The sequence below is a fragment of the Caretta caretta genome, chromosome 22, assembly GCF_965140235.1.
Source record: "Caretta caretta isolate rCarCar2 chromosome 22, rCarCar1.hap1, whole genome shotgun sequence".
NCBI classification, from domain to species: domain Eukaryota; kingdom Metazoa; phylum Chordata; order Testudines; family Cheloniidae; genus Caretta; species Caretta caretta.
The window spans coordinates 7,398,453-7,425,120 of record NC_134227.1 but is presented as its reverse complement, the minus strand read 5'-3'; the positions used below and the strand labels follow the sequence as shown (position 1 = coordinate 7,425,120).

General features: G+C 39.7%; 1 protein-coding gene across 2 annotated transcripts in view; it reads left to right on the top strand.

Annotated features, from left to right (window-relative positions):
• Positions 1–26,668, top strand: part of CDON (cell adhesion associated, oncogene regulated) — a 99,080-nt gene that overhangs the window by 13,341 nt on the left and 59,071 nt on the right. For both annotated transcript variants that reach the window (XM_048827653.2, XM_048827654.2), the window contains exons 2-3: positions 22,153–22,284; positions 25,038–25,310. In XM_048827653.2, the coding sequence (XP_048683610.2) occupies positions 22,209–22,284; positions 25,038–25,310 (349 nt within the window). In that variant the 5' untranslated portion in view covers positions 22,153–22,208. The remainder of the gene's footprint in view (positions 1–22,152; positions 22,285–25,037; positions 25,311–26,668) is intronic.

The following is a 26,668-nucleotide window of genomic DNA, read 5'->3' as shown; positions in this document are numbered from 1 at the left end:
GGCATGAGCCAGCCATGCGTGTCTAATTGCTGTGTAGAAATACCCTAACTTTGTTGTGATATGCTAGCTGGCAAGAACACATACAAGAGTACTGACTTCTCAATCCCCCTTGAAGAGCAGGGAGTTTTGTCAGTTTTAATTTCTCCAGGCTCATAAGAATCTGCGTTTTTAACTGAGCCACTTAGGTGAGCAGCTAAAATGTTAAGTGTTAATTACAAGTTTTGTTTTGGAGGATATTACCCTCTTTCCCCCAAGTGACAAATATGAGACCTTTTAAACACACAGTGCTCATTTCTGGGTGAGAAGGTCATATTTTGGTCCTATAGGGACAAAGTAGGTGAGGTAATATCTTTGATTGGACCATCTTCTGTTGGTGAGAGAGAGAAGCTTTTGAGCTTTCTTCAGGCCTGACAAAGAACTCTGTGTAAGATCAGAAGCTTATCTCTCTCACCAACAGAAGTTAGTCCAAAGATATTACCTCGCTCACCTTGTCTCTTTAATGTTCTGGAACCAGCATGGCTACAACAACCCTGTGTACGGTATTTTGGTCCTGTCAAATGTGTGTAATCCCTCAATTGTGTGTTTATGGAACTTTTTTTTTTTTAATGGTACACAGCACTGCAGATTAAGTTTAATTACCTAATCACACCATTGTAGCCAAACTAAGATAAATTGCTTTTTTTCCTCTCCTGAAGATGCACATCTCAGAGGCTTCCGATACTCTTTCATTTTGCATAGGATAATATTGCTGTATGTTTACAATGTAAAATATAAGCCCAACTTCTCATAAGGTTTGTTAGAGGCTATTACTGCTATATGATTATTTTACTATTGCTGTAGCTTCAGGGAACCTGTTTCTCAATAACCTCTTCAAAATATCGTTATAGCACTTTAGATATTTGCTGCCAAAAAGTTCTAAAATGATAGTGTATCACAGCTTGATTAGATCTGAGTTGCCTCTAATAAAATGCAAGCTAAGAGAGAGAGAAACAACAACCACCAAAACTTTCTTGGAACAAAAGATGTTTTCTGTTCTTGCTAGTAATCTGTGTTGCAGAATAAAATAGGAATGTATACTTTAAATCTTTGTAATGATGTGTAAGGAGCCTGGTAATGAATGGAGTGAAACTCTAAAACTCACTATTAATATATTGCAGTTTTATGCTTAATTAAATCTTTCTAAATTTGGATTTACAAAGTGATGCAATCTGAGGCTAACATTGTGTTGCACTTTCTATTTGCTATACATTCAAAATTAATAAGAGAGGATTTTTGGGACCATCTGATGGTAGAGTTTACTTGACTCGGCTGTGTCTAGTGCCCAGAGTTAAGTGTCTTTGAACTTCTTTAGCATTATAAACCAGTGATATTCAGACCTCAGTGGTTCAGGAGCAAATTAGGGACCAGCATTACCCAAAAGAGCCACAGTAGTGGGAATTCATTCTCTCTCTCTCATCTCAGAACAAAATAATTGACCAAGTATTCTGCAATTGGTTAATAATATAGTAAAAGCATCCTGATTGGTGGTTAACTTAGATTGGTTAATAATTAAATCACACTGTTTTAATATCTTGCTTCAAAGAGCCGCAGGAGACACATTAAAGAGCCACTTTTGGCTCCCAAGCCACAGTCTGAGTATCACTGTTATAAAGACAAACTTGGATTGAAGGAGCTGAATCAATGAATTTTGCAAGTACTGGAAGGTTTTGATATTAACTTTCTAAATTCAGGACATCTGATTTGTATTTTTAAAAAAAGCGAACAGGTTTTGGATTTATTTTCTGTTCTTTGAAGTTACCTTGTATCCGATCTTGTACATTTATCATTACAGTTTAAGCTGGGTGTGTCAGAAGGAAATAGTGTGAAATAAGTTTATTTAATAAACATAAACAATGTATCTGCATTTGAAATTCCAAACTAAAAGTAATTTGTCATTGTTTATATTAAAAGCATACACAATAGTACAAAATCCTAAAATTGCTATGGAAACAATTCTAATAAGCGAAATAAGTTCAGCTTTTTGAAAGTTTTCAGGTTTATACTTTGCTTAAAAAGTCTGAGATAGGGAACTAATGTGTAAATGCACAATTTAGGGCCCCTACTACTCAACAAGATGGGTTGCAGAAAACTATAACAGGCAGAGTTCTTCTCCCAGACAGAGGTATTTTTACTCTAGAGTTCATTTTTACTCTAGAGATGTATACATTGCAGAAGGACAGGTTTCAGAGTAGCAGCCGTGATAGTCTGTATTCGCAAAAAGAAAAGGACTTGTGGCACCTTAGAGACTAACAAATTTATTTGAGCATAAGCTTTCGTGAGCTACAGCTCACTTCGTCGGATCCGAAAGCTTATGCTCAAATAAATTTTTTAGTCTCTAAGGTGCCACAAGTACTCCTTTTCACATTGCAGAAAGCAAATATTGCTTATCTGGGTTTGGGGAAGTGTTCAATTAGGGTGGACAACACTAATATCAGGTCAGGCACCTCTGTGTGACTGACTGAGTCTTGTCTGTAAGCTTTCTTTAAAAGTGAAAATAAACACTAACAAAAGTGAACATTCACTGTCTTTGATTGGCAAGTTTAAACACAGACCAGAATAGTGATGCTACTTAATCTTGTTATTCACAGTAGCTGATTGATATGCATGTAGGATGGAATTCACCCCCAGTAGAGGGCCTGTGTAAGGCCCTCTGTGCCATTTGAGCCCTGTATTAAATGATTAAGTGGAGCTTAAATGATGTGAAGGGTCTTTGGACCCTTTACCCTATTGTGTGATCATGTTCTGACAATATTTAAAGAGCTCTCTTGCAACAAAATGTAACCTTCAACTGAGGACTCTTTTAACACATTTCAATGGTTTGTGTAAGCATTTCTAAAGCATAGCATTGTAGGAGAAGACCTGTGCATAAATCATAGAAACAGTGAGAAGTGTGTGGAGGGACAGTTAATATATCTTGCTCTTGATTTCATTCTGCCTTTAGTATGTTACTAAATTTTCTTCTGCTCTGGTACTTCGGGCAACGCAGTGGCAAATAAGTAAGTGTGTAGTGCAACCTGAAGATGGTGCAGATGAGATTTATCCCAGTCTGCTTTGGGAAAGGGTCTTTCAGCCCCATGGGCCTGCTGTTCTTGTTTTGGTTCTCTCTAGTTCTATACCTGGACTCTGTTAAACATTGTCCATGTCTGTATGGATAAAAGAGGTGCACTTTTCAATCAGGTAGCTTGGTCATGTTGTGGTTGTGTTTGAACTTGTTTTGTAGGTCGTGACAAGTTTCATGGCTCATGTGAGTCATTGAAGGAAATTTAGTCTGAGAGATAGTGCATCTATTCTATTGAGGGCTTTACGGATCAGTTCTGCACTCTTGGCTGGGTGGCTGTTATGAATTACCTTTATTTTTCTTATGACTCTTATCTAGGCCCTAGTAGAGTGAGTTTAATATTTCTGTCACAGTCAGGATTGGGGCCCATTGAATTAGGTGTTGTACAAGGAAATAGTCCCTTCACCAAAATGCTTAGAATCTGATTTTGAAACCAGGCACAGGAGGGAATGGGAAGAATGAGAGTAACGAGAACAAAATCACAGTTACCTGTTGTACAGCTTGATGGTAATCATTGGAACGTTATAAAAGTCAGTAAAATCTGCTGTTCCCAACTGCCACTCCTCCTGGCCATCATTGGTTAGCTGACTTCTTGCCAATATGACAGCAGAAGTAGGTCTTGAGGATGGATTTGCAGAAGGACAATATATTGGCCTTACAGATTACAATAGATGAGCAAGGAGACCAGCGTGTGGACTGCTGTGACCAGGTGATTGTCTGAGAGGGCAGACAATGGAAGATGGCACTTTTGGTGACCAGTGCTATTAAGTTTTCTAGGACCAGAAAGAGCCCAGCAAAATCTCTAACTACGTGCTATCTTAACTGCCTTTGGGATTTAATCTTAGTTTTCTAAGTGTTCATCTTTAATAATTTTCTAGTTAATGCATTACAAAGAGAACATATGCTTTTGTACAAAGGTATGGCTCCATCTGGAACACGGTGTTCAGTTTTGGTTGCCTCATCTAGAATTAGGTTGAAAATGTTAAAGGCACACCAAGACTCAGTGCATGTGCCAAGAAATTAAAAAAAGGAAGATTGTTTAGCCCGCTAAGGAGAGTTGATTGACGTGTTCAGAATTATGAAGGGAGTCGTCAAAACTGATCAGATGTTCCTTTTTTGATATAGCATTTAGTCAGCTTGTGGAATCCACTGCTATTGTATGTAAACTGAAATCCTATATAGACTACAGCACACAAGCTTTGCTCTCTGGTTCAAGGGAGCCTCCCATACCCTGCAGCCATGAGTTTACATGTTCCTAATTGCCCACGATGTAAGACAGCAATAGATTGGGTTGCTGTAAATTCTGGCTGCAGGTATAGATTTAATAGACTAGTTGTACTTCCCTTTAAGGGATCACAGATAGAATGGATCACTACAAGTTGCAACAGAATGAATCAGACTTGATGATAAACTGGTTTAAAACACCTTTTGCCTACATTTTACAGAACTGCAGGAGTTGTTGGAGGATGCCAGTGGAAGTGTGGGATTACTTTCTGAAGTTGTTGCGAATTAACTGAATTTCTTTCTTTAATAGCTCTTTTGTAGCGGGTTCAGCCACAGAGGGGTGTATTTTTTTTCATTAAATTCAAACTTGAGGTAGATGGCTTCCAAGTGCAGAAAGTGAAACTGGTGGAGCCAGATCCTCAGCTAATATAAGTTAGCATAGCTCCATTGGCTGAGGGTCTATTCTTAACATTTTTCCTGATACTTACAGCAAACGGATCATTCAAATCTTTTTCCTTACTTCATTAGTCCAGGTAAGTGATCTGCCAAGGTATAAACAAGTGTGAACCATCTTGGTGTGTTAAATAGGTACGTTGCATTGAAAACACTATACTTACAGGTAGGTTTGAAAAGTTTACCATACAGTGTGTGTATTTAGTCTGCATAGTTAAGTTTGTGTGTGTTAGCTACTTTGGAGTATCTAGCTGAGCTGTGAAAATAAGTATTATTGCTCTTGTCTGGATCTTCTTGTGTCAATTGAGAACTTTGTGTGTTACTAGCATGAAATTAAACTAAGTTCACCTCAAAATTGCAATAGTTTGGGGCGCTTGGGAGACTATGTATTATTAAATACGTCCTCATAAATGTACGATGCTTTGCAGATGGATATGACCCCAGCTCCAAAGAGGTGCCAATGTAAGGGTCTGGTCAGTAGCCCAAGAATGGGAAGGGGAGGAGATTGCTGATGTGGAAACGAAAGCATTCCTAGAAATAATATTTGAAGGAGTGATTAAGAGAAGGGGTGGCAGGCAAGAAGTCTGCCCCAAGCCTAGGGCCAGCATTATAGGTACAAAAGCAAGAATGGAGAACCCTTAAGGTTATATTAACGGACAGGCACGTGAGATCAACATTATGTAAGAGTCTGAAGAAGGGAAAGCAAAGAGCTAGAACTTTGAATTTACTCACTCTACAATTATTCTGATGGAGCCATTAGTCTGTAGTCTGCTTAGTCTGATGGCTTCATCAGAACCATTGTGGTCTGAATAAGTCATTTTTTTTGCACATTTCTGTTTTATAAACCACATTTAAATAAATAGGCTTAGTTCAGGGATTTAAGAAATACTTGCAACCCAGAAATACTGTACGTTAACACTAGTGGTTAATCCCCAACTTTCTCTTGAGGCTGGAAAGTTGGGAAATCTGAGATCAGTTCATGATGCTGTGAACCACATATGCTGCTTTAGCAGGGCACAAGGGGACTTGGTGTTACAGTTGCAATCAAAACTAGCCTAAGTTGTGCATATTGCATGTTACTTATGAAAAATCCTGTGGTGCTCTTGTAATTTCTTGGATTTTATACTTTCCATATATAATGCTGATATTCTAGAGTAGCTACTTGAATGTAGAAATCTAGTGTGAATGCTTCTAGGCAGGAGGGCATATGCATGGGTCAGTAGAGGAATATATTCTTTCAGTTACAGGCTCAGAGATAACTTATCTAACTTTGGATAATGTAGAATTCTTCAGAGTGGTAAGATTAATATGTTAGTAAGAGTCCAGAGGAAATTCCAGCAGCGTGGGTCTCACAACTTAATTCTGCCTGTTATGTGAGTGAATGGCAGTTGAGTCTTTGATTACCCAACATGTAATGCTGCACAGATGCACCTGAAATACAAAAATCTGTGGTCTCCTTAATGTGTTACATGACGGTGTTGTTCTGCTCTGTGGCGTTTACTGAGTGATAGAAAGGTCTCTCTAGGTGTAAGCTCAGACCTTGCCCCATTGTAACGTCATTAAGTTTGACTGAACTATGAGCCCATATTGGTGTGTGTTCACATCAGGAAGAAGGAAAGCAATATCCTGCACATGCACAGTGCACAGACTGTTAAATGTTCATAACTCTGTTTCAGAACCAGTTTCTGCAGACAAGGCCAAGCATGCATTTTTCAATCAAGACCATATGTGTGCCAAATTTGAAGTTGAAACAAAGATGTTTTTGAGTTATCAGAGTGCAAAATAAACATCTGAATAACTTTAACAGCTGAAAAAATCCTGCTGCCCTCCAACGATATAACTCAAACAGATGAATGGCTTTGATTCAGGCTTTATAACCGAACTCACCTATGAGCTGACACTCAGCGTGAGAAGCTTCATGCCTAAATGTGAAATTTAAGGGATGTCTGATAAGCAATTGGAAATGAGTGTCCTGGGGAAAGATACGGTCTCAGGGAACCAGGCCCCAAAACATTAATTTCATCAGACAAAAGAGCACCTCTTTGTAACTCTAGATTTCTTGACATTGATTAAATGCTCATACAACATTGTACGGTATAAGAAAATTGCCCAGTCAGTTTTCGCCTCATAACAAATTCTGTCCATAAACATTAATACAATAAACCGACTAAACAGATGACTCTTGCAGTGTGCTCTGAAGGCCAAGAGATTCAGGCTCTATTGGAGTAAGTTGAGGAGCGAATTCTGAAGTTGAGCAGCCCTTTGGAAGCTCTCTCCGGCTTAAACCAAGTTTAAGTGCTGCCATGGTCAGCAATGGTATGGGGTTTCTCATGTTACGTAGCTCTTCTTTGGTCAAAAACGCCACCTTAAGTTCTAATCAAGCCAACTGGTAGCCAATGCTGGCAGTATGCAACTTCACTTAAGTGCACAGTCACATTTTGTGCCAACTTCAGTTTCTAGTGGTTTCATGTCTAGCCCCATGTAGAGTTTAAGTAATCCGAGTCTAACGTGACAAGCGGTGAGTCAGTGTGGCATAGTCTGAATTGGATAAAAAAGGCTGCATCCTTTTCATGAGAGGTGAAGATAATCCAAAAAGTTTTTTGTAACATAACAAATACAAATTTAGCTGTGGTGGGAGTTTATCCACTGGTAAAAGCATAAGAAAGTGTGGTGGAGGATATTTATTTTCTCTTTACTAATCTTAGAGTAGCAGAGAGTCTCATATTCCAGGGTGCAATCAATACATGATGTGACAGTTGTGTATTCTAAATGTCAAGTGCTATTTCTGTTTCTAAATTGTTAGTTTGAGTATTCATCCCTTTCCACCTCCTTAGCACCACTGTAAAAGTTATCCTCTGCTTATAATTGCAAAAATTAAATCCTGCATCCTCTTGTCAAATGGAAATTGAATGAAGGAACAACTTGCTGCCATCTGTGGTTTTACTAAAGAAACGTTAGCTTTAATCAAGTGTTCTCTGGGCAAATGCCATTCCCTGCAGAATCAAGCTCAAGTACCACCCCCCCACTGCTGTGGTAGCCTCTTCCACTTCCTCTTGTTAGAGTAGCTGTGTTTGGGGGATACAGGGGCCCCCGGAAGAGGGTTCTGGTTTTAGACACTCTCCTGCCATCCCAGCAGAGTCCTCTGTGTATGAGTTAGTATAAGCTGATTTTGGTGGGAGTATTGTCCAATATTAACTTATTGTGGTGGGGTATTGGCCTATAGTTGATTTTGATGAGTGTGACAGGGCAACATAAATTGATATATTTGTTGTTGGTGGCAGCATTGGTGGGGGGTGGGAGGGGGATGCATAGTTCAGCCAGAAGTAGATAAGTCTTTGGACCCAAGCACTGGTCCACAAACAGCACCACCTGTCAGAAGGCAGTATGCTTGGGGATGAGAGGGGATGGGAAAGAGAAAGGAGGTGTGCCTTGTGGCCTGTTGCATTTCATCCCGTTGAGTAGACTATCCTTATGCTTCCAGATGTTCAGTAATGATTTTTGTAAACGAAGAAATGTAAAAATCTTTGTCATTTGGATTTTTCAAATCTTTCATATGGAAATGAAACTTTTTTTTTTAACATCTACACCTTAATCTTCAATAGAGAGGACTTTCACTGGACAGCTAGATTAATAACAAAACTGTGAGGGAACTTTTAAATTTTAATAGAAGCTTTCTTCATTACAGCTTCACTTTCTAGGAAATGCATTAATTTGGTTTCTCATTAGTTCCCACAAAAATTATCAGAGTCTCAGAGATTCAACATTATCATTTCTCAGAGCAGGACTAAATGGGAGTTGTTGTTTTTTTCAAAAGATATGCTGTAGTTCAAAAGGAGTTATTTAGGGGAATTCTCTGGTCTGTGTTACACAGGAAGTTAGACTAGATGATCACTATGGTCTCTTCTGGTTTTGGAATCTGAGTCTAGGAGTTGTTTAATTAGGGTTACAGCTTTAGTAACAAATATGATGGGCTTTATTGACAAACATGACAAGCACAAGATGATCTATTTGAAGGTGTGCCCAAAGAAGAACATTACTTTTTGTATTACATTACGGCCTAGAGGCCACAACAGAGATCAGGGCACCATTTTGCTAGTGACTGTACAAGCATAGTGGGAGGTAGTCCTGCCCCAAAGGGTAGGGGAAAGTAACATGCAAATATTGCGAACTATGTGCTGGTTTGCAAATGTCCTGTTCCACAACTTTTTGTGGGTTTTTTAGGGTGGGAGGGAGGTTTTGTAAGGAGGGGATATTTAAGGGAAGAAGGTAAAGATTATAGGGGAGGGAGAAGAGATGTAGGGAAGAAGCCAAAAATCGTGACCTGAAGTATTTTTGAGGAAATAAAAATTGTTCTCAGTTTATTGCAGACACTTTATTATTTAATCTGAAATAGAGTATAATCATCAGCCCATAGCATGTATGTGAATTCAATAGAAGAGGTGAGAGAGAACTGAATTGGCATTTATGCCATTGATTTTTTTGAAGCTGCCGTCAGTAAACATTCTAACTTAATGTTCGCAGTTTAAAGTCCGAAACGCAGTCCTTAGAACTGATATACTGATTACTAGATGGAAATGGTAGAATTATCAATGATACAAAAAAGACAGAAGTGTTCAATAAATATTTCTGTTTGGGGGGGAAAAAAACATGATGTAGTAATATATAACACTCTTTCCATTCCACTAACCTCTCTAGAGGATGTTAAACAGCAGATATTTTTAAATCAGCTGGTCCAGATAACTTGCATCTAAGAGTTTTAAAAGAGCTGGCGGAGGAGGTTGCTGGACCAATAATGTTGCTTTTCAGTATGAGTTGGAACATTGGGGAAGCTCCAGAAGACTGGAAGAAAGCTGATGATGTGACAATATTTAAAAAGAGTAAATGGGGTGTGTGAGGTAAACCGGGGCTCCAGGGGAGCCAACTGAGGTCACTCAATTAGGGTGAACTGCAAAGAATGGGGCAGACAATCTGCAAAACTGGTAGATATTGTAATACTTAGATTTATCAAACCAGCATAAAACAGCTTCTATAATACCTTACTGGTTACCCAGAAACCAACAACACAGTTCCTTAAAGCAACCCAGCCTTCGGCCTCCACCCAGATACTCAAGTTAAATATGATGAGGATTACTGAAAATCTTATTCATCATATAAAAAAGTTATAACAATCCCAAAGGATTGGACATATTACCTCCCAGGTTAATGAATATTCCAGATCTTACCCAAATACATGCTTACAGCCAATCCTTATTAACTAAACTAAAAATTTATTTAAAAAGAAAAGAAAGAATTGGTTAAAAGATCAGTATACATACAGACGTGAGTATAATTATCGAGATTCAGATTCATAGCAGAGATGGTGAGCTTTGTAGTTGCAAAGAGTTCTTTCAGAATTAGTTTATAGGTTATAGTCGAATGTTTATATTTGGGGTGATTCCAGATTGGGACTGGAGATCTCCGCCTTTTGGCTTAAGCTTCCCCTGCATGAAGCATCAAGCAGATTTGAGATAAAAAGGATCAGGACCCACGGGTCTTTTAAACAGTACCAGGCCTTCTTTGACAGGTCGGAGTCCTTAGGGGAACAATAGGCAATCAGGGTGACTTTGAAGTAGGTCTGTTTCCTAAGCATTGCTGGTAATTAGCTGCACAAATTAACATAAGGCAATTTACCCATTAGGCAGTCTATCACAAACTTTAAAGAGATACATAGACAATGACATTATTTCACCCAAGATTCATCTATCTGTTAATATTCCCTTTTGACCTTTGAATCAACAGCTATAGTGACAGACAGGAACTGTCTGTTTGTATAGCTAACATTTAACAAGATATGAGTACACACTATAAGTTTGCATTTTGAAGTTCTAGCCTATCTACCATTGAATGATCCTAATTACCATTATATACTTTTCTAACATGTCTCTAATGGTTGACTCTGGTCATTTATCCTGCAGGATGCTTAACCCCTTTTGGCCATGCATCACACTTTGTATAAGATTTGTTGCAATTATAGAACAGTGGTAGCAACAATGATTTTGCATCGTCATACTCTAATCAGATAACGTCACAGGGTGACCTGGGTAATTATAGACCTGTCACTCTGACATCAATTTCAGGCAAGATAATGGAGCAGTTCCTGTGGGATTGCTCAATAAAGAATTAAAGGAGGGTAATATAATTAATGCAAATCAAATATGTTTTTGGAAAACAGGTGTCAAACTAACCTGATATTTTTTTTTAAATGAGATTAAATTTGGTTGATAAAGGTACTAGATATGAAAGGTGGTAATATGCATCCAGTGAAGTGGGCTGTAGCCCATGAAAGCTTATGCTCTAATAAATTTGTTGGTCTCTAAGGTGCCACAAGTACTCCTGTTCTTTTTGCAGATACAGACGAACGCAGCTGCTACTCTGAAAGATAATAGTGTTGATGTAATATACTTAAACTTCTGTAAGGCATTTGACTTGGTACCCGCATGACATTTTGATTAGAAAACTAAAGAGAGATAAACTTAACATGGCACACATCAAGTGGATTAAAAGCTGGCTAACAGATAGGTCTCAAAATGTAACTATCAAGAGTCGTTCATCCCACATATATAACTTATTTGGCTTTCTCAACTTCATCTACCATGTGCAGTCATTATATCTACTCTTTTGTCCTGAGCAAATATACGATTGTAACCAATTTGTGTATATCTATATCTGTCTATATAAATGAACCAATACAAACACTGGAGAGTTTTGTTCTACACAAAAATTGCTACCAAATTTAGAACAATCACTAGCAACATGTTGCCCGTTCACAAGAATCTTCCTAAACTTTCCAGAAAAATGTATCTGGCTGCCACCGTTTGCAAACTGACGTTATCCCTCACTTATACACACCAATACAAAACCATGTGCAGACCTACATACAATGTTTATGAAAGTCAGATCATCCCTATATTAATAATGAAAACACAAACCTAATAAAAAAACCTGGTTTGAGTTATGGCTCAGTATTTTTTTGGATAAGGGAATAGTTGGGGGGAAGGGAATTAGTTAAGGTCAAGAAGGAGAACTTGGGATGTCTTAGGGATTTAATGCCTTAACTGCTTGCTGCTTTTATTCCCCCCCCCCTTTTTGTTTTGTTTTGTTTAGAAAAGTGTTGGAATATATATATTAGTTTCAAATATAAACACATTCTTTCAGAATGAAATGACTTATAAATTGAAATAATTTTTCACTTATCTGTGTTATAGTGAGGTTGTCTACCAGGCAAGATTACTGAAAAAACTATTTTCAGTTGATTCTCAGGTCTGTTTACTGCTTTCATTCTTGGTTGGGAGGGTTACATGTGATCTTTCATAAAGCCACCCTTGAAAATCTAACTAGAACAAATGTTGGATCTGCAAGACTGTTGGGCTGAGTTTGACTTCCAAAACAAACAAAAATACACACACACGGACAAAATAAAAATCCAGACCCTTGACGTGGTTTTATTATGCGTAATCTCAAAATCCTGTTTTTCAGAACTGCATAATTCTAATACAAATGTTTATATTTCTTTAAAACACATACACAAAGCCCTCGCTCCACATGTATGTAGATGCATGATTTCTCACCTACTCCGTCTGGTTTCTTGTAATCTAACCTCACACAGAAATGGTAGTTGTGGTGCCTGTTTTGAAGGGAGTAGAACAGAAGCCCTTTAATTTTTTATGCAAGTTGTGACTTCAGCAAAACTTCTCCTTTGAGCTCAAGCCCCTCTTCTGAGTGTAATTAGGAACACATTGATTCTTATTGCAGCTGGCAGCCACACTATTGCCTTTTTCTGCTTGTGACCCCCATGGTCCTGATGACCTTTCCTGGGGTTAGTCGTGGGCCCTTTTCATTGTGATGGGCTAGAAGTGGCTCATGTGGAGTTGATTATTTCCTTGCTCGTCTGGCCTTTTTGGTGCCATAACTCCAAGTCACTTCCATTTTCTTCCTCTGCTTTTGGCTGACCACAGTGAAAGGAAATGCTTTTGCTGGCGACAGGATCAGTTTGCATGCATGGCTGACTCGATTGAGACCCTGAAGGACGAAGGGGGGGAGGGTTATGAACACTGTAGGTGCTACGTTGTCTTGTTAGAAGTTGGTGTGAATTTTTGAACGATTAAGCATTCATAAATATGTTGCTTAAATAAGATTACATTTCCCTTTAAACAATCTCAGCCCTTTCTATCGGCGCTATACCTATCAACTGTGTTCTTAATGCACAGCAGTGCTGTTTTTACAGATGTATACTGTATGCTTCCGTAGTGAAGGTATGAGTTATGTGGTATGTGTGAGACTGCATCAGTGTCAATTGCACATGACTGCTTCAAGAGATTTCATAACTACCAAAAGAACCAAGAATAAACACCAGGGCCCAGTAGTTAAAACTGATGGGCAGTATGCCAGTTGCTACTGGGCTTTTCAGTGCTCCCTCCCAAGAAACAAACCAAAACTAGCAAAGTATATGTGCCCGCTGCTATGCGCATTTTTGCCAGATCCCAGGAGGACTGCATGAAGACAGTCAATGATCAAAGGCTTTGGTGATGACTGAGGAGTCAAAAGTTAAAGGAATGTCTGATTACTTTCTTTTGGAAAACTATAGGCTTCGGTACCTTTCTTTTTTTTTTTTAAAGGTGTCTTGGTGTGAACTTTAATGATCCAACTTAGCTAGTGTTCCCTTTTACCATGGTATGTTAGTTAATTCTGGAGATTTTATTTGCCTTATTTTAAGATCTTAAATTCAGTTTCTCTTTGAAATCTTCAGTTTACTGCATTGCTACAGTGAAGACTGTAGAGAACAAATTAAAATTAAAAAGTCTTTAAAAAATACTGAAACTTATGTGTGGTCTAGGAAAAACACAGTACTTGACATGCTTCGGTGTCAGAGCATATAAAATATTTATGATATGGTAACATACTGAACTAAACATTTTTCAGAATGTGAAATGCCTTTGTTGGCAAAGATGTGAAATCCCTGGAATCTCAAAGCCAATGTATTCATAGAGAAAATAGTTTCTGCTGTCATTTTTTCTCCCTTTAGCACAGCTGAGTAATGTCCCCAAAGATCAAGGCTTTCCTTTGGCCATAGGACAACACAGGGCACCGTTATCTTTACAGAAAAGGCTATTTGTCAATTTTTAGAGATGGGATGAATAATCAGGAGAGTTTTAACTTCTTAACTCTCAGAGGGGAAGTGAAGTGATGTAACCCTATACTGTGGGTGTCCCTAAATGTCTGACCGTGAGAAGATGGGGCTGGATGACAGGGGATGGATCACTTGATAAACTGCCCTATTCTGTTCACTCCCTCTGAAGCATCTGGCACTGGCCACTGTCAGAAGAGAATATACTGGGCAAGATGGACCCTTGATAACTTTGGAGAAGAAAATAGGAACTTCTTCATAGTGAATATACTTTCCTTTTTCCTGCTCTCTCAGCACAGCTGGAAGGGTAGGTACAAAGCAGCACTTAAATGGGGAAGTACTTGTGTATACAATGGCTAAGCAGCGGAAGCTGTCTATTATTTAATGTTTATATTAATTTAAAGCCTCAATGGTTTTGGACTTTGTGCTAGTTACAGTACAAATGACAGTCCCTGCCCCAAAGAGCTTTACAGTCTGAAAGACAAGACGTAAGAGTGGATGAGGCCAACAAGGACAGGGAGAAGAGGATAAAAAAAAAAGATGTTTTAGAACAGCAGGCTGTTACCATCAGGTACACTGTTATGCTGTTTAGAAGTAGGATAATAAGGCCTTAACTACCTAATGGGGGGGAAAGATGTTTAATCCTATCTGAAGGAATGTTTGTTACCCTTGGAAAGCTTGAAAGATTCCCATGGGACTCATGAAATACCTCATAACTACTTATATGCACTTAAAAGAGCCTAAATCCTGTCTTCTGAGGCTGCACACCAGTGCTGAGAATTCATCACCATTGCTGGGTTAAACTTTTCTCACTGGCCAAGACTAGAAAACAGCTTTGGCTTCCATTTCAAAGTTAAATTACTATCTGAAATAATTCACGTAGAGGAGCAAGACAGAAAGACAGCAGGCCGGTCAGCAGAATTTACAACAAAAATTTGCCCAAAATTACTTGACGTGTCATTTGTGCCGCAAAAGTGACTTTTTTCTCTTCTTGGCTCAAAAGGCAATAAAACGTGGAAGAAATTCCACATTAGCCTCAAGCCCATTCAGATCCTATTATAAGATACTTCTTTGCAATGAAGAGGAATATTCACTGTCTTAGGCCTGGGCTGTGCTCGGGGGGAGGGGAGGGTTTTGAACTAAGATACTCAACTTCAGCTACACTATTCGCGTAGCTGAAGCCAAAGTATCTTAGTTTGACTTACCTGGCCGTCCTCACAGCGGCGAGTCGACCGCAGCAGCTCCCCCGTCGACTCCGCTTACTCCTCCTGCTGAGGTGGAGCACAGGTGTTGATTTGGGGATTGATTTATCATGTCTAAATGAGACGCGATAAATCGATCCCTGATAGATCGATCACTACCCGCTGATCCGGCGAGTAGTGAAGATGTACCCTAAGTTCACTTCTGGTTTTCTTGTTGGATACTCTTTAAATTCAGGTGAAATAGTAAAATACTTGTAAGCGTGACGTTTGTAGCAAGGTAGGTGGATTAGAGCAGCTGCCAGCACTAACCTGTTTTTATGCAGCTAATATCAATGGTGCTTCATTTAGTGGGTGTTCCTTTGGTACCATGAATAGCAGTATTGGACCATGAGAAGTGGTACAGCAGCTGTTAGGTCAGGCCAAATAAGCTGCTTGGGCTTTTTACCCTTGTGTTCGGATCTGCATTTGTTCCGATTCTAGTCTCGATCCCACTTCTTGAGCCTGGGCAGTCTCTGCATTGCACTATACCAGTCTTAGGCATTCCATTCCTTTGCCAGCAGATGGCACCACGTAGATAATGCTTCCAAAACTCTGATATGATTGGCATTGAACCTCCTGGAATTCTCCTTGGCACGGTGTCTCTTTAGAACGGTGAGGGAGCTCCTCAGGATGTTCATACCTTCAACTCATGACAAGTGAGGCTGTGTAACTGGAATGATCTCTTTGTTCAGTATTATGAATTCGATTAAATATCAGAGTGCTTCTCATTAGTATATCTCAAAGCTTTATACTGTATCTTACTCAGCTGCAAAACTTTAAGCACAGTTCAGTAAACTCCTGTTATTCAGACCAATACCAGTGTTTCAACACTGAACAGAATTAACAAAGTTCTTTCTGACGCTACTCATTACCAAGAAATTCTCCATTTTCCTTCATTGATGTACCAGTAGTACAGCCACTTTAGAGCTGGGAAGGTCAGATGCTGGACTGAAAACACTGGAAAACAAACTCTTCCATCCAGAGAAGAGGTGTTTCATAGACTGTGGAAGTCTAGGCCTCCCCAATACCACCTCTTTCTAGTACACCTCACCCCTGTCCTGGAGGGAGCACCACTAAGGGTGAAAAGGAAGTTCATTCTCTCTGCTCATTAAATCCTTGACCATCTCTTCTGAGACTTTCAGCAAATCTGCCAGTTGTAAATTGGACACCTGTCTGTGACAGACTGACAATATCCACTAATTAGAGAGACAAATTTGGGGGAGGTAATATATTTTATAGGACCAACTTCTGTTGGTGAAAGACAAGCTCTTGAGCTATACAGAGTCCATCTTCAGGTCTGGAAAATGTACTCAGAGTGTTACAGCTAAATACAGAGTGGAAGAGATTGTTTCGCATAAGCAGTTAACACACATTCTAAGGGACCATTCAAGGTGCAGTAGCCTGTCATAAGACATACGGGGGGTGGGGGGGTGTTAGTGGGTTACAGATTGTTGTAGTCAGCCATAAATCCAGTATTTTTATTAAGACCATGGTTTTTACTGTCGAGCAAAGTTATGAGTTTAAGCTCTGGGCTCATCTTTGGAAGCTGTTGTGCAGGTGTCCTTTGAGGACGAGAACTGAGAGGTCAGATGTGGCATGATCACTTTGTGAAAAGTGTTTGCTCATGGGTGATATAGTATTTTTGTATTTTATCACTTTTTCTGGGTGAGTTCATTTGTGACCATTTGGGTCCAACACAGGCTACAATACCACTGCAAATATCCTGAGCAGACTTTATGGAGTGAAGATAAACTTTACTGAATTAAGTTATGCCTTATAATTTACGGTTCATACCTTTTGGGGTGCATCACATTAAAAATGCAGTTGTGTACATGTTGTTGTGGCATTGTTTGTATCTTCTGAAGTAGTACTTCCTCCGTTATCAGACCCCTGGAAAGGTCTGATTACTGGAATCTCCAGGAGCCCACATACAAAGAAAGGACATTTGGGTAAATAGCCTGGTTTTAAACTAGCTCAGGGTCTTCTTCCTGATCCAGTGGGCAGACAGGACCCCTGGTCCACAGAGGGCCCCAGTCTTTAGAGCAGGGTTGGAAGGACTGGGCTTTTTCTGAGGCCTCATAAGCCTGGGTACTTGTTCAGGGCTGAAGCTGTGGTGAGTTTAATCCCCTTGGGTGGGGATTTGAAGGACTGCTTCTGCCACAGCCCGTGTTAGGATTGGGGTGAGCCCTGGTAAGCTTATTAGCACGTCCTCTCCATGGATCACCTCCACCACTACAAGGTGAGGCTTGGGTGTCTCAGTGACCCCAAGAGGGATGGTACCTGGAGTCACGTACTCCCTTAGGGTCACCCATGTCAGAATGGTCAAGGGCAGTGGATTTCCAGACAAAGTGTGATCCAAGAAGTCCCTAACGGCAGAGCTGATGGAGGATAACTGCACAATGGAGGTGAAACTGTTGTGTGGACGGGTGCAGGGTTAAATCGATCTAACGCTGCTAAATTCGACCTAAACTCATAGTGTAGACCAGGGCTAAGAGAGGTGACGGATTGGGGAGTGGGAAGTCTGAAAGTGGGTGCCCTTGCATGGCCACTGAGGGCAAATACATGTGCTGCTGCCCTGACCATTTCATGTAGGCCAGGGGTTCTCCACCTTTTTCTTTCTGAGCTCCCCTGCTCCCCCCACAGGCTATAAAAACTCCATGGCCCATCTGTGCCAGAACAACTAGTTTTCTGCATATAAGAGCCAGGACTGGCGATAAAGGGTAGCAAGCAGGGCAAATCTGTGGGGCCGCATGCCACAGGGGGCCCCGCAAAACTAAGCTGCTCAGGCTCCACTTTCAGCCCCAGGTGGCAAGGCTCAGGGCCCTGGGCTTCAGCCCCATGAGGTGGGGCTTTGGCTTTCTACCCTGGGCTCCAGCAAGTCTTGGCCCTGCTTGGCGGCCCCCCTGAAACCTGCTCGCAGGCCCCCAGGAAGCCCCGGACTCCTGGTTGAGAACCACTGATGTAGGCCATTGATAGGTCATCAGCTGGAAAGTAATTAACCTAATACATTATTAAATCATTTTTCTTTGTTGATATTTATGAGACATAAGTACAGTAAAAGGAAAGCTTTAATATATGGTACTGCAGCCTTTATTCTCCAGACATTGTTCAGCTTAAATGTTCCACTTACTTAGGTGCTCCTTGATAACAAAGTATAAAAATGACAAAAGGGCTGAGCAGATGCCAATATTTAGATACCAATTTTTGCAACATCAGTGTCTTGTCTTAAAATTGAATTTGAAACAAGTGCCTAAACACTAATATTGCTTTTACAGCTGATTACTTCAGATTCGTTAAAGTTTTTTATATCACACTTGTGGTATTTTTCCGTCGCAGGATACTTAGGCACATGCATGAATTCTTGTGCAGTTTTTTCTGTATACATAATACACTGTAATTGGTTGCACTGTCATTCAAGCCTACTAAAAGATCAAAAGAGCAGAATAGCTGTTGACACTGGCAATAAGGAACATGTAAAAAAGATAAACAGAAGGAAATCAGAGAATGGATAAAGGAGAGATTTCATATGATAAGGTTTAGTTGAAGATAATGAGCTTTGCCTTGGTTAAAGACAGCTGCAGTGTAACCCAGTAGCCTCGTGCACTGGGGTTAAAGTTGACCTAGAATTTACGTTTCATTGCTTTTTATAAATAAATAGTTGAGGAAAGATTTGGCAAAAAGAAACACCACCCCCCACCCTTTTCGGAAAAGTGGTTCGTGTTAACAAGTTCTCTGAATGTTTACTTTGTCCTGTGTGCTTGCTAGTGGGGTAGCTATCCTGCCCTTGAACCAAGTGAATATTCAAATAAACCAAGCACTTTCTACACAGCTAGTTTTTTCTGCCATCTGTGTTACCAAAAATATCCTTGAGTGCTCGCTAAAGGAATTAGCAATTGTTGGACTCTTTAAGAGTGAGGCACCTAGAACTACTGAACGGTCTCGCAGGCCGATCAAACCTTAATTTGGTGCATTTCCTAACTTAATTTAGTAGGATCCCCTTGAACCATTTTTTAAATTTAAATGTAATATGCATGAAAAAACAGCAATAAGTAAGTAGCCTCTAGGAAACATGAAGTGTTCTTGTACTCCTGTTAAGATCTAATACTTTTTTGCATTTTTATCATGCTACTTTGAGCTTCAAGCTTTGAGAATGTGAAAGTTACAGTACTGCTTTCCATTTTTCAAATTGAAACATTTGTATCCTGTACCACATTTTGGCTCTCATCCTTTTCTGAGCAGTGTACATTAGACCAGCAGAGCCCATGATCCAACCTGTACATCAGATGTATGTTTTCATAGAAATTGCTGACATGAAGCACTTAAAGAATGCAGTGAATGTTATCAACAGATACTTCCTTGTATAGCCTAGGTTAATAAATGCGGTAACTGTGAAGCAGTGTATTTAAATATCAGGGGAGGCATTTAGATGAATGTTTACAGATTTTTTCTCCTTTTTTGAATTTGTGTAAATACCATATGCAGATATTAGGGGTTTTGGAAAGGAACATGAACTTGTCTCCATTAATGGGTGGGACACAAGTGTCAGAAATGTACGATCTGAGAGTTCGGTGTATATAACAGCTGACAGCAGGATAGGTTGATTGTTTCATGGTGTGGTTGATATTATGAAATGCAAAATTGAGATCTGGTGTGGACTATTTTGTGGATAAATCATTTGGCTTTCTGTACAACTTTTCTGGTTATGGTTCCATTGTGAGCTTCTTCAATATTTAGTGACAGTATTTAAAGTCCTTCTGTGGAATTAAATTGCACTCTGTGTGTGTGTGTTTTAAAATTCTTGGAAAAGAGGTGCTGAGGTTTTTTTAATCTACATAGTGTAACTGAATGCATAATTATCTATCTGGAGAAATACAAAAGATGTAGCTTATAAGCCTGTGTAATTAATGTCCAATAATCTATGATTTGAGGGATGAGAGGGTAGAAGAAGACCACATGTGTGATGAAGAAAATAATTTGAGATAGATATTGGTAATTTTTGACAATTAAATATTTAAATTGCTATTTGACTTTTATAAAAGTCAGCAGATACATACTCTGCATGATGTTCCAGTGAAGCAATAACAAAAGAATGAAAACCACTTGTGTATTTCAGTAGGTCGGCTAAGTTTATTTCTCTGTTATGAACAATGGCTGAGTTACATAATAATTACTATGTCAAACATAGCCAACTTTGGGTCACATTCCTGGCGACTGTTGATCAGATTTTTTACAAACAATATTTTTCTGGCTAGATTTCAGTATTTTGGGGTATACGCTCTGAAGATCGTTGCCTAGTAACCGGATTAGCAAGCTTAAGTTGGAAAATGTAAAGTATTTTAACTAAATTGTCAAGACTCACGGTAAACGGTACATGTCACATACACCGGTACCATGCGTGGATCCCAGATCCCGTGTTCTAGTGAGGTTCCAGTGTACTTCCTTCTTAAGGAAAGTTTTATATTAGAAATAGCCTAAACCAGTGGTCCCCAAACTTTTGAGGGTCATGCCCCCCATTACCCCTGTCTGTGCCCCTCCTGCTCCCACCCACCCCCCCGAGGCCAGGAGCGGGACTGCAGCTTGGGGGAGGTGCAGGGGAAGGAAGAGGACATGGACAGGGGTAAGGGGGGCAAGGCTGGGGCTGGGGCCACAGGCATCCAGGATTGCAACCAGGCGCGGCTCCACTTCTGGGCTTGCCAGTGGCCTAGGCTGGGGACAGAAGCCGGGGATGCTGCTAGGGTGGGAGCAGAGCAGAACTGGGGGTGGGTAGAGGCTGGGTGACGCTCCCTCCCCGTCCCCATGAGGGATGGACTGGGCCCTGCCGGGCACCCGAATGGTCCTCCATGCTGGGCCCCACACTTTGGGGACCTCTGGCCTAAACTCTAGCCTAAAATATATAGGGAGACATAGAAGTTGAATCTTTAATTTATTTTGGAACGAGGGGTTTCCTCAGACGGTTTCTGCTTTGTGAAGGATATTGGTTGCTTTGAGAGTGCCTCTTCTTTCCAAGGTGAAGGCTTCAATAATGAGCTTTGGTTTTGACATTCTGGGTTGGAAGGAAAAGTTTAAGATGGTCAATTCTGATTTTTAATCAAATTCCACTCAAAGCTCTTTGAGATGTACTCTGAAAAACGCTATATAAGAGCTAACCATTATTATTTTTTAAAATCCTTTCAGTGCCAGTAAGGTCTGAAATATTAATCCTCCCCCACCCCCATTTATTTAGAATGGAGTTTTACAGAGCACAAAGGGACACAAAATATTTGGTAAATTAGGACTCTTCTTATGTGCACTTGATAAATTCAAAAAATCTGAAATTCCAGAATCTGAGCACTTTGAGGTTTAGATCAGTGAATGTAAAATTGAGGTAAGTAGTGGGTAAATAATGGCTGGTGCTCGATAAACACAGGCCCATAATCTGCAAGTTGCTCCATCCAGGGAGACCTTTTATGTCTGAGCAGAATCCCATTAAAGTCAAATCCAGATTGGATTTCTATGCATAATACATATTTTGTATCTGTATCTAGTATTCTAGTATGTCAGAATTCATAAGTGCTCTCACATATCTGTGATAAAATAACAATGCTGGCTGATTGATAAATCAGTACAAGAACCATGATTTTTTCCTCTGGATCTATAATTTCTCAATCTTTGGCAGATACAATTTTTAAAACATCTACAAACTTCTGATTTGTCTCTACTTCATCTGGAGTATTGTCATGTGCTTATATAACCCACAGACCACTGGCGAATTAACCCAAGATGTAGCCACTCATGTTCTTAGCTCTGAGGGTCTATGATTCAGTCTCTGGTGTGTTGGCCAAGAGGGAAGTGTCACATTTAGATATGGAAAATCTCTAGTTCTTAAAGGTTTGAATTTCCTTGAATCAAATGTCAGACTGCATTTCTGCCAACGGTATGCAAAGAAGGAAAGAGTATCTGAAATTTACTGTAGACTTTTTTTTTCTCGTTTATAGTTTTTTCAGTACCTTGTCTTAGTCTGGAACTCTTTCAATTTCTGTAATCTGGCGCTATGCATCCGGATCCCAGACCCTTACAGGCACTGCTTTTCATCACTGCTACAGTTCTCTTCTCCGCTGCAAGTTCAGGTAAGGCTTCATCTTGACCTAGGTAACTTGCTTGGGTATTAGAAGCCTATATTTTCAAAATGACTAAGGATTACAGGTGCTTCAATTTTGGGGCACCCAGTTAGGGACATCTTAAAGGTGTCTGAGTTTCAGAAAGTATTGAGCGCTCACTGAAAATCAAGTGTTGTTTGTAAGGTTTAAGTTGAGCACCTAAATCACTAGTCACTTCTGAAAATGTAGGACTGAGTGAATATTTCACATTAAGTATCATGTTTACTTATTTTCTTTGAAAAATGTAAAGAATTCGAACTAAACTGTCATGGCACTGTGTGTACAGTTCGGGTGTTACCTCCTGCTCATGGAAAGTGCTGTTTTAGGGATGGTTTAAAGTATGCAAAAAGACATAGGTAGAAGAACAAATTAAAGCCTTAAAGCCTGGCTCTAATCTGAAAAGGTCTTATGTAAAAATAGCCTGGTTTTAATAGCAGAGCTCCTCCATGAGTGCTGTGAGCTTGTCTTAATTTAGCCAAAAGCTTTTACAAGTGTTAGCCCTCCCCAGGCAATGCAGGAGAGTGAGATGAATCTTGTTCTTCAATCATCCTAAAACTCATTAAGTAAATTCCATGTTCAGGGTCACTTTTTGTCCACAGTATATCCTGTGCGTCCACACTGAAAACAAAGTGGTTTCGCAATTATAGCCGAGGGCAGAATTTGAAGACCGTGGAGTGACAAAGATGTAACTAGTGCCACTAGTTTTACTGATGCTGATGTACAAACTAGAAAGACCACTGCTTTTCTCCGAGATCCCAGTTCACATTTGTAGCACTAGCATCAAAAAGTATCAAAGCTGAAAAAAATAGATCTGGCATCTTTATGAAACCCCAGGATTCCATTTTTATGGAGTTGATTTTTCTGAGTAGAACCACACTTTAATTTCCAGGGTTTTTTCTGTTTGTGCATGTTTTTTATGGCTCAGTTAAAAATCGTTAAACAATCCCGCATCTGAAACTGATCAGTGTAACTAGTGGAAGAGTGGACTGATTTTAGAAGAAAATATTAATTGAGCAGAACCATTCACAGGAAACTTCATAGATCGCTGTGAAACACACACTATCTAGTTTTTAAAAAAAAATATTTCAGTGTTTACAACATATTCACAAACTAGAAACGGCTTTTCCACTACCATTTTTTTCCATTTGACAAACACAGATTTTCTCCCCCACCCCTTTCTGTTTCTAACATAACAGAAGTCGCCAGGATTGCCTTTTGTTTGCTGCCTCTGTGCACCAGTTTCTGTTATTAGCAGGAATGTGCACAACTGCGGAAATTGTTTCCAACTGCTTTCTGCAGTGTTTCAGTGGGTAGGGCTGGAAAAACCCTGATGTCTGATGAGCATGAAATTTGCCCTGGTGAAGGACTTGCGTAACCCAAGTTGAGCAGAACTCAAGTTTTAATTTACCAAATAAAGTTTTTATCCCTTATGGTGGTGAAGGTATTTTTTGAAATGTGAATGGTGAGCTGATACAGACAGCTTCACAGTGCTGTTTTGGCTCCTCACAGCCTTACAAATGTGATGATGCAGTTCCATCTTCATCAGGCTCTATCTGGTGTAGTCCAATTGTTTGGAGCACGTGAAAATCTTAAGTAAACTTTAGAAAGACAAGGTGACTTGAAGAGCTTTCTTTGGCTTAAAAGTGTGTCTCTTTCACCAGCAGAAGTTGGTCCAATAAAAGATGTTACCTCACCCACCATGTCTCTCTAATATCTTGGGACTGACACAGCTACACTACATATAACTTAGATAGACTTTAACGTTTTATTTCATCCTAATTTAATAAGTTCCACAGTCTCGTAGATAAATATGCCTAAATAGCAGGCTGATTGAGGCTACTTTGACAGCATAGTAGGTCTAGAACTTTGAAAGTCATGTCATAGTACATTTTATACAGGGCAAATTAGCTACATCTTCAAATTACCATTCTGTATCCCGTCAGAAGACTTGCAAAGGAGCCATGTGGTCTTCTGAACATGTGCTTACAAGGTGAGAGTGGTCTTATCAGGACACCAAGTTTAGATTTATTCTGTCATTGTAACAAAATCTTTCTGGACACCCAGACTCTCCTGTCCATGGTAATCTTATTTTGGAGAAGACTCTCTTCTCACTGGTATAATTTTGGATGTATCTTATCCCTTCATTAATATTAAGATGGGTTCAATTAGTTTATTGTTGCCTATTCCAGGCTATCTGCTTTTGTCATAATGACCTCCCAGTGACATGTTAGTCTCTAGTAGTGGAAATCTGTCAAGATGAATATCTTTTAAAAAGAGATAATTGCCTGTTCGCCAAAGATTTCCGTTTTGACAGATTACCACTGACGCACCATCTCCTCAAAGAATTTGGAGGTTCTGTAAATAGTTTAATGTTGCATTGTCCTGCCCTTTATTATTTTGCCAATACTCATACTCCTGCTGTGAAAGAAACTGTCCACCCTCTGCTGGGACCTATCACTCAGGACTTTGATGTAAGAGAATTTTTGCCACATCTGTGTACAATGGCCCGAAACTCTAGGGGTAATCATTTGCCAAGATATGTTTTTGGAGAACAGTTGTAGGGAAATACTTTTTATGTTTGCACACTAATAAATAAATCTGCTCTATTCTTCCGTACAAGTCAAAGTATAACTGATCTAGACAGAAAGATTTCAGCGAGCATTCAAATGTCGTACTGCTAAGTATTGTTCAGCCATTTAATGTCTTTTTTTCTTTCCTTTTAGATTTGATTCCTCATTTTATTTCTGAACCCGTATCTACTATCCAGAAGCCTGGTGGGCCTGTAAACCTTCATTGCTCTGCTGATCCCTCCACAGCTCGCATTTCTTGGTTGTTTAACGGACAGAGGTTGGACAGCAGGGTGGACCAAGTGGAGGTGCAGCCAGGATCTTTGACAATCTTCTCTCTCAGCCCCTCAAATTCGGGTCACTATCAGTGCATTGCCAATTACAGTGCTGGTGCAATTGTGAGCAGGCCTGCTATAGTATCCGTAGGCCGTAAGTTGTTTTCTACTTTTATTCCTAACTCCATGACCAAACATAGTGGCCATCAACTAGTTGTATGAAATGTTGTTTCCTCCATGGTAGAGATGAAAGAAACCTGACACATTTTGACTTTCAGAAAATGTATATTGCAACTTTTTTGAAAATATTTTGAGTTTTCAAAGAAAAACACTCTAGAACTTTATTGGAAAACAGTGCTTGTTAAAATCACTTTATATGTATTTAATATAGCACCCATTAGTGCTTTAGAGATGCAGAAAGATAGCCTCTGCCCCAAAGACCTTGTGTATAATTTAAAATTGATGATGTAATAAGATTACAGGAAAGTCGCTCTTTGTGTCACTCTAAAACCTAAAATGTCTGAGATGGGTTGAGGGCTCTTTTTGTTCAAAATATCACAAGATTGAAGCATCGCTGGGTTTTGTCATCTGTTGCTGTCCAATTTTAAGTTCTCAGCCATTTTCACTTTACAAATTACATCTGTGCGGTGTACAGCTACAGTAAGGCATGTATCTATGCCAGGTGACAAATCCTAGACCACTATATTCATTACCACCCTCACTCTACAGCCAATTTGCATGCAACAGTTTCATTGGTTGTATGTGGGAGACTGCATGGCATACACAATAACCCCAAACCCACACAACCCCTCATGGCAGCACTCAGCCCTTATTCGCTACCTGCACAAATCAACACAGTCACCTACACAACACCACAATCAGCATACACAATAACTTTAAATGTCACTCTGAAGCGGAGAATTTTGAGAGTTCTTTTTGTTTAGAATATCACCAGCCTCAGTCGTCACTGGGATACATGATCTGTTACCATCTAATTTGTAAGGTGGCAGCCAGTTTCAGGTTTTTTTTTACACACACGACTTTACGAATTACACCTGTACACCAGCACAATCTTTCAGCTACTAGTTCAAATTGTAATAAGTGAGGATAGCAAACCGCGTGGGGCGAGAAAGGGGTTAGCGATAAAATCATGCAATTTCTCAGGTGGGGTATGAGCACAGTTTGGTGATCCAGTGGGGTTTTTATTTATATAAAAAATAGGGTAGGCGGTGACTATGAATGACTCTTGTTTAAGGTATCCCTGAGTTTTCAGGAGGGAATGATACTTTTTGCTGTGGTGAAAAACATTACAAAAATTAGATTGAAATGAGGAGAGTGTAGTAGTTTGAAGACCATTCCATGCATAGAAGGCAGCATATCCCAATGGCCTATGACCCTTTACATGGTATGAAAAAGGGACAGACATGCTTGTGGGAGGCAATTAATGGGTGGGCTAGTAGTAAATAGTAAATATTTATATTATGGTCATCCCAAAGGGATTGGCCCCCTGGG